Raw genomic sequence first — 17,431 nt, 5'->3', positions numbered from 1 at the left:
AAGCAGTGTGTATAACTTAACCAAGCAAAGGGTATTAACGCCCAAAAGATAATCATACTGCAATAGTTGGAGGCCGAATATAAATCGGATCTCATAGGATTAGATGAATCCACTTATTCAAAATTGTTGAATAAGTTTTCGATGCCCATTGGAGAAATTATACATTTCTCTTGATTTACGAGGTTGAGGGGCCCGTGAATGAGACGTGCAATGGGCGGTTCCATCGTAGATCAAAATCCCAGATCCGATGGGTATGTCATGAAATTAACTAAAATGGTAGTTTTGATAATTATGCATCTTTCATTTGTGCGTAGATACCATGGCTTCATACAACCCATTAGCTAAGATCCTAGATGAAAATAAGTTAACTGGTCCAAATTACCTCGATTGGAAAATGAACCTAAAGCCAGTGCTCAGAGCTGCTAAAGTTTATTATGTTCTTACCACTGAGGAGCCTAACCTACCTGGTCCCGATGTGCCTCAAACAGACCACGATAGAAAGTCTAAGTGGCTTGAGGACAATAAGATGGCAAAATGTCACATCCTTAGCTCTATGTCCAATGTGCTGCAGCAACAGCACATTGGAATGGCAGCGGCCTCGGATATAATGCTAAATAGTAAAGAAATGTTTGGAGAGCAACATTGCACAGTTAGCCTGTTGGCAATTAGAGACCTAATATCCACCAAGATGATAGAGGGAACCCCAGTAAGGGACCACGTGCTAAAGATGATTGGAGTTGGAATGGCCTTGGAAATTGGATGTGAGAGAAGAGAACTTGAGAGTTGAGAGAGAGAGAGAGAGAGCAAGAGAATGTGTATATATAAAAACAATATATCCTCCTGCAATAGTGGCCGAATATCCCTATTTAGTAAAGGAAGAAGTTGAAAAAGAAATCTCCTTAGAAAAAGAAAGAACTTCTTTTATTAATTTGGCCACCACCTTGTTACTTTCTAAAGAGAAATACCAACTCCACCGAAATAGAAAAGTGACCTCTTTGCTAAATTTGCAAATCTAAGTGGGCTCCATCCAGTGATGTTTTATCTTACCCTTTTCATCATCTTTAAAAAAAAAAAAAAAATAGCACATCCACTTTTTAATATAGAAAGAGGCTACTGTTTCGACCTTCTCTTGTATTCCATATGATTCTTCCAATTGCCTTGATTTAACATCATTCCAATAATAAAAAAACGCCCCCTTGCATGCAAAGAGTATCACCATGCCATCCCTCTGATTTGCAACCTACTATTTTAATTTTCTTTATTCCCACATTCTCACAGGAAAATAGCAAGTGGCTAATATTAATATAGGAATCAAATAACGTTGTTATTTTAGTGTGCATGCATATGCATGTCATTCATCCTATATAGATATAGCAAGTAAGCATTGCCTTGGATGTTCGGTTGCCATGTGGGGCCCATTTGTATTGCTAAAAAAACCAAGCCAAGCTTCTATTTCTATTTCCCTACACGTGCATGGTTGCCTCTTTATAATCTAATCCATGCAAGGCTTGCATGGATTTCCAAAAGCCATGCATATGTGACACCATGCACTTCTCTCTTTATGCTAGCTTTCCAATACCACATTCTCTCACAAAAGCTATTTCCAATATACAAGTATCTTGTATTTTTGGATGTGTGCTCAAATTGCTACTTTCCCAATTGGGAGTTTCTAAATAACCATTTTTCACATGTGGCCCCCATCAACAGTCGAACCATACTTTGGAATGGGCATTTGAATTTTTTTTGAACATGGGGCCCACTACAATTAACCGGTTTGTGAAGAGAGACTAGTGAGACCACACCATGCATTGGACAGATGGTTGGTCCTGTAAGTAGCCGAGAGCCACTTTCTTGTTTAGGCATCATGATTTGGTCAACCATCCATTTGTTGTCCATAGGATGATTTGAACCGTCCAAATTAATGGCAATAATGCAACCTGTTTGTATTCCTAATTCATTTTAATAGAATGATCCAGACCACCCATTTGATTAATCTAAACCGTTCATTTGATCGGGCCACATAAGTTGCGCACCAATATATCATCTCTATTGATAGGGCTCACAATTCGGTTTTGAGCTGATCTAAACCGTTCAAAGAGTGGGCCACAGCTCAACGAATTGGCCTTGTCTTTTAACGCAATTCCAATGGACGATTAGAACTATCCATTTAGTGGGCCCTGAAATAAATGTGTTGTGCTCTGAAATTATTTTCAGGTGATGTTCCTGACTGTCCAATCGGTGGGCCATACTTACAAAATTAATCGAATCGGCACATCCGAAATTCCGAAACATCTAGAGGGCCCCACCCCAAATTGGTTGCACCCCCAAATCGACCAACATTCGTCTTTGGAACCCAAACCTTGAATTGCTCACAACTTTCAAAGAAAATATAGGGGTGGCATTATCAATTTTGACCCAATAATTGTTGTGTAGAATTCGGCCACCTTGGTCTCTTGTGAAATTCGGCCAACATTGGAAATTGGTTGTTTCTTTCAATATTTTATCTTTTTAGCTTAAAATTCTTCCATTTTCCCAATATAACCCTGAAACACCAAAAACACACAAATACCTTAGTAGTACTGCTTTAAATGAGATAAATACATGCTTTTAACTCCTACCATTCACACATAAATGTGCTCATCAGATTTCCCATACTTAAGCTTTGCTTGTCCTTAAGCAAACAAGAAAAAAATAAACAAGAATAAAAATAAAACAAAAAATAAAATCCTAACTCACTTTCGTAGGAATCACGACTGCACTTAGCTCGTGCAACAAGCCTTTAAACCCCTAGGTTACCCTAGCGAACGAGTTTTGTCTCGTGAGTGTTTGCAGTGAATATATACACAAAATTCTAAAAATAAACTTTTCTTTCAAATTCTCACTATAGAATAAAGCCAAAATTTTCTAATCATTTTTCTTTGATAAATTACTCAAAATAGAAGAACAAGAATTACCCCATACTTAAACTTTGCATCCTATACCAAGTTTGAAAAATAAGAAAAATATTTTAATCAAGGAATCCTCTTTTGAATTTGTCCTACTCTTCTCCCTTAAATTTGATTCTAATGTAATCATACCATAAAAGAAATTTGAGTTCAAAACTTAATAGAAAAATTACAAATTTATATGATCCACCACACTTTTCACTTTTCCATACTTTCTAAGAATAGAACTCACTTTTTGTAATCCTGTACTAGTTTTGGCGTGAATGATATGCAGGGCATGCACCAGACACCCATGCTACTAAGCAGTGTCAGACTAATCATTTGATTTTGCATATATCATAGACATTGATGCATATGAGTTCAAGCTTTACCTTTGATTATGTGCAACGCTTTGATTTATTAAGCTTTCTAATTTACCCATGTATCAAGCTTTCAATCTGTTTCTCTCAAGCTAGTTGGCTTTAAGGAACTAGGCATAAAAACCCCTCAGACTTAATAGTTCAAGTAAAAAAAATGCTACAAATCAAAAGGTAAACTTTCTAAAAATTAATTCTTTCTTTCTTTTGTTTCAACCTTTATTTCCTTTTTAACCATACCATAAAAAAACAAGTTTCTATTTCTATTTCTTACTCAAATTCTTTTAAAAATATAATTCCAAAACAAGACAAATCTAAGAAAGGAAAGTATTCTTTCTAATTTTTTAGATTTCAAAATTAAAATATTAACCAATCTATTTTCTTAAAATAGGAAAACAAACTTCTTTCTAAAAATACCAAGTTTTTCTAATTTGAGAGAATACAAAAAACATAAGGAAAAGAAAATTTCTAACTTGAACTTGTAGACACCCCCATTTTGCTACGCTTTAAAAAGCAAAAGATTCGGTAGTATCATCGAGTCTTAAATCCGTATTCAGCATTAGATTATGCATCCATGCATTTTACGGTAGATTTCATTTCATTATGGGAGTTTTGAAGTTGATTTGCGATCCTCTCTAGGGGGTTCTTTTGGCCTCTAAAAGATGAAAGTTCAAGTTTCCAAGCAAATGAAAAAACCTGCTATTTTTAGAATTTTCAGAGTTTTCCTCATTTTTGCCTATTTTGAACTGCAGGGGTATTTTGGTCATTCCCGATGTGTCTCATTTGACCCCCGAGTTATATTTGAGAAATCTTGAGTGATTTTACAAATTTTGAAAAAGCTGTTATTTTTATAAACTTATGGGGCTTCCACATTTTCATCATCTTATGGATATTTCAATCATTTCTCATATGTCCAAAACCATCTCGAGGGTATGGCTGATGGATTAAGAGTAATTTCGTAAGATTTAGGAAACCTGCTAAATTTAGATCTCTCAAGATTTTCTCTTAGTCTTGCACTTCGGGGGTATTTTAGACATTTCCAAACATATCATATTTGGTCCCTAAGTTGTGTCTAAGAAATCTTGAGTCCGTTCATAAATTTTTAAAAATCTACTATTTTTAGAATTTCTCAGGGTTTTCCCTAGTCTCACCAAATTCTAGCACATCAGGGTAATTTGGTCTTTTCCTGTATAATTCTTTTGATCCCCGAAATATGTCTGAGAGATTATGAATGATTTCCTGACTTTTGGAAAACCTGCTAAATTTAGAATTTCTCAGGAGTTTCGCTTAATTTGGAAATTCTAAGTGTTGAGGGCATTTTGGGTATTTTCAGGGGATACCAAATGATCCTGTTTAATATTGCTCATCGAAATGACCCAATTTTAAAAGTTTCTATTTTTGAAGTTTGACCACAAAGACTTTCCATTTTTAATTTTTCCCTTTAGGGGTGAATCAATCTGAGGGTATTTTAGTCGCGTTTGGATGTCTAACGGTCAAATAGGGGCATTTTGGTCCGAAAAATTATTTTTCAAAAAAGATGGTCCGATCATGTGTGAGGGATGCACATTAAATGTCAAATGGGTTGGGTCCATATATAGAATGTTGAATTTAGAAAGATTTTATTGATTCTTTACGGAAAAACCCGAAACCCATGTGAAATGGCCCATTGGGCTAAAGCCCGCAAAGATGGAGCTCATGTAGGTTCACCCATATGGGTCAACCACGATGGTGGGCGGCCCACATGGTTGACCTACATGAGTTGAGCACCCAACCTTGATGATGTCACAATGGTGACATCATATTTGTTAAAAGAAAAATAAAAAGAATAAAAAATGAAAAGAAGGAAAGAAGGAAAAGATGAATGATTGCTTAAAAAAGTTTTCTTCCAAAGAAACAATGTGGAATGAGAATAGCATATCTTGATTGACAAGAAATTAAGAATAGAATCAAATCCAATTTGGAAATAAGAAAGAAAGAAAGCAAGAGGGGAAAATTGGAAACAAGCCAAAAAAGGAGCTCTCACATTGGAAATTACTATTTCCCTCTTAACCCTAGCTTTTTTTGTATAAAAATCAAAGCAAAAAATGCTAGAAAGGATTGGAAAAAATCCAAATTCGTCATTTTTCTCTCTCCTCCCAAGAAAAAAAATCTTCTCTCTTTAAGTGTGATCTCTCTCTCAATGTTCTTCACAAAGGGAATTCTTGAATTCCTTCTTCTTCTCCAAGGCATCACACAATCAAGAATTATTGGAGTGTTCTTTCGATCTTTTTTAGCGTATAAAAGGGTTGGACAAAGCGTATATCTTGGATCACCAACCCTAGAGACAAGGATCGCGATCAACGGTAAGGATTTCTCATCTTTGTGAAGTAGAAAAAAAATGCTAGGGTTTTAATTTTGATTGATCAAATCAACGAATTTTTCTTTGAAATTCCAGTATGTTTTAATATAGATTATGAGTTTTCAAAATCCAAAATTTGATCCAAAAATTAATTTTCCTCCATTTAAAAATGGTTTTCTTTTATTTTTATTCAATATGTATTTAAATTAGATTATCAAAGCAAGTGTTTGAAAACATGGTTCTTTTTAAAAACTGATATTTTCTGGGTTTTATGTGAAATACAAAACTACTGGAAACTTAATTTCCAACTGCGGTTCGACCGTTTTAATTTTCATTCTATTTTTCAAAGAATAACCCTGAAAAAGGTTACTTATTGATGAATGGAGCCAAAAGTATATCAAATCATGTCCCAATTTAGTGAAAGTTTGTTTCCAGTAATTTTTCAAGGTTTTTAGATCACCTAAAAATTTTCATATTTTTTGGAGTTTGTTTAATCGGATTATTAATTATTTTAAATTTTGGCTATTTTTAATAAATACCAAATAGTTTTAAAAATTGATGAAACTTTCCAGAATTAAATATTAATAATAAATGAAGGTTTCTATTAAAAAATATTTTAAAAAAATATAGTTTTTACTGTTTTCTAATCGCTTCCCCGTTTTACGTGCCATAATTCTTTTTCTTATTAAATTAATATATTTTCAAACTTTTTCCTTACAAACCAGTAACTTTGGTTACTAGAATGTTAGAGAAATATTTTCAATTAATTTTGCAAAGATTTGATATGGTTTTACAATTTATTTTAATAAACGGATTTTAATGCCTAGAAAACAAATTGATCTCTTATATTTAAAAACCAATTTTATGGAGAAGATTTAATTTTTAAGTTTTGAAATTTTGATAGCAAATTTATAATCTATTATATATCTACTGAAAATTTTTATTTGATTTTAGGATACCATTAGGTTTATTTTTTAAGTAATTCTTTGGTTTCATCTTATTTTGTGTGAATTTAAATGGGCATCAAATCGTAATAAAAATTCATGAAAGTTTTACAGTAGTCTAATCTCATGATTATCGTTAGACTGTAAGAGTTTACGTTGATTTGAAATTGATATGCTATAGGTTCCTGTGTTAATCTATAATCTGATTTGAATTTTGAAAAATCAGAAATGGATATCTAATCTTAATGCTAATTCATGCAAATTTTTCAGTAAAATGTAATCATCTATTTCTTTATTCTTTAAAAGTTTGGATTAATTTAAAATTGATATGATATAGGTTGCTGTGTTAATCTATAATCTGATTTGAATTTTGAAAAATCAGAAATTGATATCAAATCTTAATGATAATTCATGAAAATTTTCCCGTAAGCCACAATCATCCATATCTTGTTACTGTAAAAGTTTCAACTGAGTTGGAGTTTGACTGCTTAGGGTTACTGTCTAATCCTAGCAATCTGGTCTTAATGATATTAAATCACACTTTAATAGCAAATCAATACAAAAGTCAGTAAAAATCTCCAAAAAACCTTAACTTTTCATCATAAATTCAATCCCTAACTTTTTTGAAACAGAAACCTTAGGGTTCATAGATTGCCTTTGTAAATTGGCTATTCTGTGATAATTTAACTACCGAGATCGCAACCGTAATCGTATACTAATTGCGATTAATCCTGCATAATTGGAGTGCGTAAATTATAGTATGATATTGGCTCCGAGGTCCACTGTCCACGGAAATCCTGAGAAATATGCCAACCAATAACATACTATAACTTACGTGCTAAATTATACGAGGGTCGAGAGCACGATTCTTTTCCATGGTTGCGATAAAGGCCGAAACTTGCGAACCATAGACCTTTGGTATTCCTTAGATGTTTAGGAATAAAAAATCCTCAAAAATTGAAAATCATTAAGTTCAACAAATCGAATTAACTCGATCCGTGTCTTAGGAGCCGTTGGATTACGGTCTCCTATCGTAGAAACCTTTAGGGTCCCTTAGGAACACTTACGTCACGTTGTGTCCTAAGTTTTAGGGAGTCCTAGAGTTAGGAGTCCAGCCTTATCACTGGCGTTTGCTATGGATAGCAACCATGCCATAGATCTAGTTACACTAGTCACCTCACTTTTTTCCTAGGACAAACCTAGTTACCTAGGATGTAGGTTAACCTGCATTAGTCTAAGGGACGTCTTGCACTTAGATAGGATCATATAGCATCTTAGATGAAGTCCTAGGATAATAAAATCTTCAACTTAAATTAAATAATTTCTCTTAAAACTGTTGAAACAGCCAATCCAGTCTAGATCGGTGTCCTAGATGAGTTAGGCATAAGTAGCTTAGTTTAGGTGCACCGAACTACGATCGACTCTGATTCCAGTGAGGCTGGGAGATGTAGGCAACTTGGATACTTAAGTGGCATACCAAGCCCGAGTCTGCTCCACACATAAGTGGTGGGATTTTGTACATTAATCCTTAAATTAAAAATAATTAAATCTCTTAGGACTTTCCATGAAATTAGAATTTTAGGAAAACTTTCACTTAGATTGAATTCAAACAAATTAAGAAAATCAAGATACACATTTAGGAATTACACTGAAATTAGATCTTAGGATGCATGTCACGTAGTTCGCACATTAATATAGAGTTAAATGAGCCATTTAAAAGAAATTCAAAAGAGTTAACTTTTGGAATTGAAGACCGATTATCGGGCATGAATGGTGCATGTGGTGGTAACTCCCCATACCTTCCATTCTCGTAACCAGGTAACGAGTCTAGATTTCTGGTCAATTATGGGTCCTAGATCCCTCATCTAGGTGGCGACTCTGTCACTCTCTTTTGTGTGGAATTCGGATTGCCTTAGTGATCCCAAGTTCACGGAAAAGATGAATTAAATCACACCTTGCTAGGCTCGGCGGCTTACCCCTGCCCTTATGGGTACTTGGTTGCACGTTTGTTTGCACCCTATGGCTTGGTTGCTGCCTGCTTGGTTGGGTAATTAAAATCAATAATAAAAAGCACACGTCATTCGCGTGGGTACGAGAGACCAAGAGAGAGCGTGGCGGCTCGCGCCTCACCCCTCTCGCGGGATCGGGTCCCACAGAACTATATAAAAGACTAGAAAAGAAAGTTTCCAGAAGCCACCCCTCCCCCATACTTGATCTATGCATTGTCCTCAATGATGCAAAAATAAAAAGAAAAATAAGAGGACCAAAAAGGAAAGGGATGGTGCATACCGTATTTATTTAGGCAGGATTCGAATAGGAAGGTTCATGGAAAGAGCACATAAATGTGATGAGCACATTTATGTGTGAATTGTAAGTAAGAAAAATATGCATTTTTCTCATTTAAAGCGGTGCTACTAAGGTATTTTGTGTGTTTCTGGTGTTTCAGGGTTATTTATGAATTTTCTCAGAAAATAGAGCTAAAGAGATGAAATTTCAAAGAAAAATTTACAGGACCATCACTTGAACGGTTTGGATCATCCCAAGGAAATAATTTGGGTGCACAAATCATATAGGCCGCAGCCCATTCGTATTGGAGGCCATCTAATGAACGGTTAGATCATTCTATAAAGTGGGCACGAATTTGGATTTTTTAAATGGTGGGATCCACTTGATAAGAGGCCATGTTTTTACACCCCTTTTTATTACCAGGGATACCTAGTGTAAGTGTATCAATGGCAAAAAGGGGGCAAAAGTACTTTATGTCAGAAAAATCCAATGGCTTTGATACAAAGTACACTGGCATATGGGTGTCGTTAGTGATAAAAAGGGGCGTAAATATCACTTCCCTTATTTATTCATTGAGTGGGCTTTATATTTCAACTTGATTTAATGGGGCCCGCTAAATGGACTGTTGGATCATCATCTAAAAATTAGTTTAGAGATTTTGGCCGTATATGATGTAGGGGCGGTTTTGCAAATTGAAGCAAATTTTTTTCATAGTGGAACCCACTTGCATACCTCTCCAACAGCCCACTTTCTATTTGCTAAAACATGCAAGAACAGTACACGTTTTTGCATGGATAAATACTATTGTCCATGTAATGCATGTACATGAGAACATTGGACCCACTTGCATATTCATTCCCAATAAAACCATAGCAGTTTCCTCTCTTACCTTCCTCTCTTACCTTTATAGTGGGACCCATTTGTGATTTTACACATTTTGGAATCTTGCCAATGTCAAAGCAAGCACAACACGTTTTTTTTAGCCCACGTTCCTCTTTGGGTTGGAAAAAATATATAGCAATTGTTATTATAACAAAAGTGGGACCCACTTTGATTTGAACTACCATGCAATTTTCATCAATTTCCACTCACGTATTGGTTTGCCTTAAAATAATAGTTTCTCACTTATATCTATTACAATATATGTGGGACCCACTTGCTATTTGTTTTACTTGCTTGCATACTAAGCTAACAAGGAAGAGAAAGGAAATTGCCAAAGAAATTGCCACCTTTCCCACGTATTTTCTTTGAAAATAGTATTTTCTAATTGCATGTAATTTATATATATGCAATTATGTGGGACCCACTTGCATTTGCTAAAATTCATTCCCTATATATGAGATTTTTTTATGGTTTCTAATATATGCATAATCATGCTATTTTGTCTTGTAGCAAAATCTCAACCCATATTCCTACGTTGGAAAGTTAAAAAAGAAGAGAAGAGTTACCAAAAGGGAGTAAAAGGTTTGCTATTACCAACAAATGATGCAATTTCAGAAATTGCCAAAGACAGGCGGGATTGCCAAAAATACAAAAAGATGCCAAGATTGTGTCTTTCCTTGGAGATGAAAATAGAATGGGGAGAAAGCTACATATTGGAGTGAATAAGACATTCTCTAGACTCTCTTTCTCTCTACCACTCTCAAGCTCTCTCTTTCTCTCTTGTTCTCTCTTGTTTTCTTTTTCAAGTTCTTCTTTCTCTCTCTCAACCAAAGACGAATTCACCATCATTCAAGGCTCAAGCAACGTGACACAAAGGCTTGAAGGAGGACGATTTGGACTTTGCTAGAAGGAGAAAAGACTATGTTCTTCTTTATTTGTTGTTTTATTTCCTTTTCAATTTGATGTACCCTTGTTATTAATTTTTAATTCAAGAAGAGTGGATTGTTCTCTTTTTCTTTTCTTTAGATGGCCATGGATTATATTAATTTCTTGATTCCTTTTTCTTTCTCCATGAGCAACTAAACTCTCTTGCTTGGGGTTAGATGAAACCATGTGGAAGGGGAAAGAGTTTTGATAAAAAAAATTATGATGCAAATATAGCGTACGAATATATAGGTTGTATAATTGCTCTATCCCAATCATTCATGCCTCGGCTTTCCCCGTTCGTATGATTGATTGTTGATGAAGTAGATTATATACTCTATATATATATATATATATATATATATATATATATATATATATATATATATATATATAACTTTACAACTTGATTATATAATCGATAAATTGTCATGGAGAATGACATCTTTTGATCTTATCCTCCATAGACCTTGTTTATTGATTATATACTAAGTCGAAGTAAAATTTTGACTTAATCATAAATCTAACCCAACCCTGTGGTGGATTCTTGCCCCGAGTAGTTTTCCATATTGAATCAAATATTTTTCACTAGTTTCAAATCAATTTCTTTTACAAATTAGTTTCATTAGTTTAGTTTCCTAATTAGATTAGAGATAGTTAATTAAATCATTAGAACTTTGGTGTACTTTGCCTAAATTAAGATTTTCAAATCGCAATCTTATTTGTGTTCGATTCTTAGATTGTTTAGAATACAAACTTATAAATATTGTTGGCTCTGAGGTACGTCCACGGAAATTCTGAATAAATGCCAAGTAACATATATCATAGTTTTTATTCTAAGTGACACAACAATAGGATTCACAAACAAGATTTCTCTTCTCTGAGTTCGACCCGTGACTACACGTGATCCCTACACTTGAGGTTATTTATATTTCAATCAAGTTTTTGGCGCCGTTGTCGTGGAAGAGAGTCGCAATTAGAGTCTTAATTATTCGGAGTGTTTTAGTTTAGTAGCTATTTTTAGTATTATTTTTAGTTTCTTGCTTATCCTTCTCTCTAACTTAGTTCTTTTTGTGATTATGAGTTCAGGTTGGGTGCATGACTCGGCCAATCGATTAGAGAGAGCACTCCGATCAGAGATGGAGGACAACATTCAACCAAATCCAAGAGTCATGGCGGAAGAACAAGAGCCGCCGAGAACTTTATGCGATCGCTTCTATCCGGCCCGAACTACACAGCCCTCTTGCATTAGATTGCTAGTTACACAGGGCAATAATTTTGAGCTTAAATCGCATTCTATTTCCATGTTTCCTCATTTTCATGGCCTCCCTTCGGAGGATGCATATTTATTTTTGCGTGAGTTTGAAGAAGTGTATGCGTTGATTAAACTGCAACAACTTTCCGATGATGCGGTAAAGTTGCGCTTTATTACTTTTTTCACTCAAGGAGGGAGCCAAAAAATGGCTCTATGGTTTGCCCACTAACTCCATCACCACTTGGGAGGAGTTCACGGTCATTTTTCTAAAGAATGTTTTTCCTTTACATAAGACTAACAAGCTTAGAAACGATATTTTGCAATTTAAACAAAAGCCATTAGAGTCATTTTCTAAGTTTATGGAGAGATTCAAGGATCTACTCCAAGAGTGTCCTCACCATGGTTTAGATTTTGGCATGTGTGCCAAATAGTATATGAGGGCATTGATTACCAAACAAAGCAATTACTTGAGTCCATGTGCCCCGCCGGGTTCACATCTTTCACAGATGAGAACCTTGCATGGAATTTCTTGCTTGATTTGGCAGAGAAAACACGTGAGTGGGAATCCACTCAAGAAAGTGAGAGCCACCGCAGGTAAGGGATTTGTTATAGAGGGTGCCGTGGCTAAGGAGGCCCACCTTGATAGCCTAATAAAAAGGCTAGAAGTGATAGTTGTCAAAGGACCTTCACAGGTCCATCAAATTGCACGTAGTATTCCCATGTGTAGTTGGTGCCAAGCCACGGACCATGTCATGGAAGAGTGTCCAACTCTTGCAAAGTTTGGTAGTTCTATGGAGAATGTGAGTGCTCTTTAAAGATTTTGGGTTGCGCAATTTAAGGGAACCCATGTTCGGTCACAAAGAAAAAGAAGAAACAATTCTAACTAACTCTCTCTCCCTTGTCTAATTCAATCGGACAATTGCATTCGTCTCTTTGGTATTAGAAGCCCTCTCTCTCTCTCTCTCTCTCTCTCTCTCTCTCTCTCTCTCTCTCTCTCCCACCTTGGGTAACCATTATAATTTCACCGCCAATTTGGTAGAATTTCATCAAAAGATAGAGCCGCATTGGGTATCATAAAAAGCGAGAGATAGACAACAAACGTCAGAAAGAGTGATTCATCTATTTCGGCGGATTGGGTTTTCTCTCGCGTGTATAAGGGTGTGTCGAAGCATATATCTTGGATATACACACCCTAGAGATAAGGATTCACAATCGACGGTAGGCGTTCTTTCACTATTTCAGTTTTTTTGTTTAGAAATCAAGTTTATGATGTTTTAGGGTTTAATTTTCAAATATGATCTAAATGATGGAGTTTTGGATGAAATTTGAGTATGATATAGTATAAATCATGATCTTTTAGTTTTCATATTTTTGGTGGAAAATTGATTTTTTTTCATTAAAATATTGATTTCCTTCGATCTTTCTTCAATATGGGTTTTGAATGAGATTTTCAAAGCAAGCCCTCCAAATCATTGTGGTTTTCAAAACCTAATATTTTCTGAGTTTAATATAAAATTAAAAACTACTGGAAAATATAATTTTTGACCATGGATTGATCGTTTTATTTTTTGAAAGGTAACACAGAAAAGGGTTATTTCTCAAAAAATAAAATAAAAAAAGGGTCAAATCAAGTCCAAATTCGATGAGGATTTATTTCTAAACCGATTTTTAGATTTCCAGATCACTTAAAAATTTTCAGAGTTTTTCGATTTTTTTTAATTTGATTTTAAATTATTTTAAATTTGACCTATTTCTAATAAATATCAAACTAATTTGAAAACTCATGAAACTTTCCATATATTAGGTTTATATATAATCATGAAAGAAAATCTTGAAATTATTCATTGTTTTCCAACCCGAGCTTCGTTTTGCACGCAAGAATTATTTCTTATGATAAAATCGATTAATTCATAAATTTTTCTTTACAAACTAATAATATATATTACTGGCATGTCTTAGAAAAATTCTCATAAATTTTTATAAATATTTAATATGGTTTTTTATTTTTTTTTAATAAAGTGGGTTTTGAATTTCTAGGAAACAAGTGATTTTTTCTTTAAAAATTGAGTGTCTTGGAGAAATTTCGATTTTCAAGTTCTGAAATTTGGAAGAGAAATATCGTGATATATATTATATCTACTCTAATTTTACCTTGATTTTAGGATGTCATTAAGTATGCATTTTTATTGATTCTTCCAAAATATCCAGATTTTGTGTGATTCTTATTGGATATCAAATCACAATGAAAATTCATGAACTTTTTACAGTAGTTTTATATCATGATTGTCTTGATACTGTAAAATTTTGGAATGATTTGAAAGTCTTTTGTTATAGGTTCTTTGTGAATTGAACAACCTGACCTCAATTTTGTAAAATCTAAACATAATAGTAAATTACAATAAAAATGGATGCAATTTTCACAGTGATCTATATTTAGTCATATATTAATACTGTAAAAATTTGAACTAAATTTGAATTAATGTTTTATAGGTTGCTTTGTAAATTCACCTACCTGGCCTGAAATTGATAAATTCTATTAAAAATTGAAACTAATATAAAACATCATGAAAATTTTCAGGAAACTCTAACTTTCTATCATGTATTAATTCCCCAAGCCGCTGAAACAGAAACCTTAGGGGTCATAGATCTCCTTTGAAAAATGGGCATGGTAGGATAGTTTAGATGCCAAGATTGCATTCATAATCGTATCCCAATTACAATTGATCCTTGACAATTTGAGTATTTAAATTATAGTATGTTGTTAGCTCCGAGGTTGTAGTCCACGGAAATCCTGAGAACCATGGCAGACAATAATATACTATAACTTACGTACTAAATTGCGCAAGGGGAGAGCGCACGCTCCCCTCCATGAATGCAATCTAAGTATGAAATTTGTCAAGCCTTAGAACCTTTGGTCTTCCTTAGATGTTTAGGAATCGAAAATCTTTAAAAAATTAAAAATTATTTAACTTAAAAATTCGGGTCGATCTAACCCCTATGTTTGGAACCGTTGGATTGCGGTCTCCCATCGTAGGAACCTTTAAGGCCCCTTAGGAACACTTACGTCATGATTGTATTCTAGGTTTTAGGGTGTTCTAGAGTTAGGAGTCTAACCTCATCATGGCCGTTTGCTGTAGATAGCAACCGTGCCACAGATCTAGTTACACTAGTTAACTCATCTCCCTGTAGGACAAGCCTAGTTAACCTAGGATGTAGGTTCACCCGCATTAGTTTAGGGAACATCTTGCATTTAGATAGAATCATATAGCTTCTTAGATGAAGTCCTAGGATAATAAAAGCTACTCAACTTGAATTAAATGAATTCCCTTAAACTGTTGAAATAGTTAGTCCAATTTAGGTTGGTGTCTTAGCAGTCTAGGCATATAGCTTAGTTTAGGCACCGAACTACGATCGACTCTGATTCCAGTGAGGCTTGGATACGTAGACAGCTTTGGATGCTTGGATGGCATACTGAGCACGAGTCGGCCCACCACAAATGGTAGGATTTTGTATGTTAGTTTTTTTAATTGAATTAATTAAAATATATAGGATTTCCCACAAATTAGAATTTTAAGAGAACATTCACTTATATTGAATCCAAACAAATTAAGAAAATCAAGATACACATTAGGAATTGCATTGAAATTAGATTTTAGGATGCATGTCACATAGTTCGCACATTAATATAGAGTTAAATGAGTCATTTAAAAGAAATTCAAGAGAGTTAACTTTTGAAATTGAAGATCAAATTATCGGGCAAGAATGGTGCATGTGGTGATAATTCCTCATACCTTCCATTCTCGTAATCAGGTAATGAATCTAGATTTCTGATCACTTATGGGTCCTAGATCTTTCATCTAAGTGGCGACTCTGTCATTCTCTTTTGCGTGAAATTCGGATTGCTTTAGTGATTCCAAGTTCACGAAAAGGATGAATCAAATCAATAATAAAAAGCACAAGCCAATTGTGTGGGTATGAGAGACCAAGAGAGAGGCGGTTCACGCTCCTCTCGCGGGATCAGGTCCCACACAAGGCTCAAAGAAGAACATGACAGTGGTAAAGAACAAGAAGTACTTTAAAAAGAAGAAGTCAACCAAAGGCAATGACGATTGCTTCCATTGTGGAAATACTGGACATTGGTAGTGGAACTGCAGGAGCTATCTAGCTACCAAGCAGGGCAACAAGCCTACCTCAGGTATGTTGCAATTTTTTTGTTCCTGAAACCAATATGATTGGTCCTGTATTTTCCTGGTATGTTGACATAAGTGTGACCTCACACATCTGCATTGTTTTGCAGGAGTTCAGGAAAATCAAAAAGTTGACTGAGGGCGAGCTTACCCTATAGGTTAGAACTGAAGCAATAATTGTGGTCCAAGATGTAGGAGACTACGTTTTAACGTTCTTAGGCAGTTATCTAATATTAAAGGATTGTCTCTATGTACCTTCAATAAGAAGAAATTTAATTTCAGTTTCGAACTTATTTGATGATGGATATTTTTCTAGTTTTAATAAAAGTTCCATTTTCATTAAAAAGGAAAATTCTGTGATTGTGGAAGGTACAATGAGTCATGGACTATAGTTAATTAACGCCTTAGAGAACGTAAGTAATGTTGAGAATATTTCGAGTGTTGATGTTCCAAACCTCAAAAGGGCAAAGACACGATAATTCCAAAACACCTTTGGCATTTTTGATTTGGTCACATTGGCCTAGAGTGGATCACAAGGCTAGTGAAAGATGGTCCATTGGATTCAATCTAAGTGGAACCCTTTCCAACTCGTGAGTCATGTCTCAAAGGCAAAATGACTAAAATTCCCTTCAAGGGCAAGAGTGGAAGAAGCAAAAGTGTATTGGAATTGATACATATGGATGTATGTGGTCCTCTTTCTCATCCTGCGAGATGAGGGTTTGTCTACTAAGTGACTTTCACGGATGACCATTCAAGATACGATTACCTGTACCCAATGCGACGTAAGTCTGAGACCTTTGAAAAGTTCAAAGAGTTCAAGAGTGAAGTAGAAAACCAGTTAAACAAGAAAATTAAGACATTTCGCTCCGACAGGGGAGGAAAGTACTTAAAAGAAAACAGAATAGTTTCTCAATGGACTCCACCTGCAACACTAAAATTGAACGGCATGTCAGAAAGGAAAAATCGAACACTGTTAAACATGGCTCGATCTATGAGGAACTTTGCACAAGCACCTCTGTTTCTATGAGGATTCGCCCTAGAAACGGTGCTCTACATCCTTAATCGAGTACCAACTAAATTAGTACTAAGGACTCCATATGAGATATGGACGGGCAGAAAACCCACATTGAATCATATGAGGATATGGGGTTGTCCTGCCCATGTTAAAAAGATAGGTTTTGAAAAGTTGGAGGCACGAACCAATAGGTGTCTCTTTATTGGATATTCTAAAGAAACGAAGGGTTATATGTTTTATAACCCTGGCGAGCAAAACTGTTTTGTGAGCCGGAATGCCGCATTCTTAGAAGAAGAGTT

The 17,431-nt window shown here is 34.9% G+C and overlaps 1 protein-coding gene and 1 non-coding gene across 2 annotated transcripts; one reads left to right on the top strand and one right to left on the bottom strand.

Moving 5' to 3' along the window:
* Nucleotides 1–319: 319 nt before the first annotated feature.
* On the top strand, nt 320–787 carry LOC143888632 (uncharacterized). The gene has a single exon (XM_077393069.1). The coding sequence runs from the start codon at nt 320–322 to the stop codon at nt 785–787; it is 468 nt and encodes a 155-aa protein (XP_077249184.1).
* An 11,442-nt stretch (nt 788–12,229) lies between these two features.
* Nucleotides 12,230–12,336, bottom strand: LOC143889019 (small nucleolar RNA R71). Its single transcript, XR_013254644.1, has one exon. It is a non-coding gene; the product is annotated as a small nucleolar RNA R71 (small nucleolar RNA).
* Nucleotides 12,337–17,431: the final 5,095 nt, after the last annotated feature.

This window comes from Tasmannia lanceolata, unplaced genomic scaffold, assembly GCF_043159265.1.
Source record: "Tasmannia lanceolata isolate RefF3 unplaced genomic scaffold, GAP_Taslan_0.1 ptg000012l, whole genome shotgun sequence".
In the NCBI taxonomy this organism is placed as follows: Eukaryota; Viridiplantae; Streptophyta; class Magnoliopsida; order Canellales; family Winteraceae; genus Tasmannia; species Tasmannia lanceolata.
Note: the sequence above shows the minus strand (reverse complement) of the source record. Positions and strands in the feature narration are given on the sequence as shown.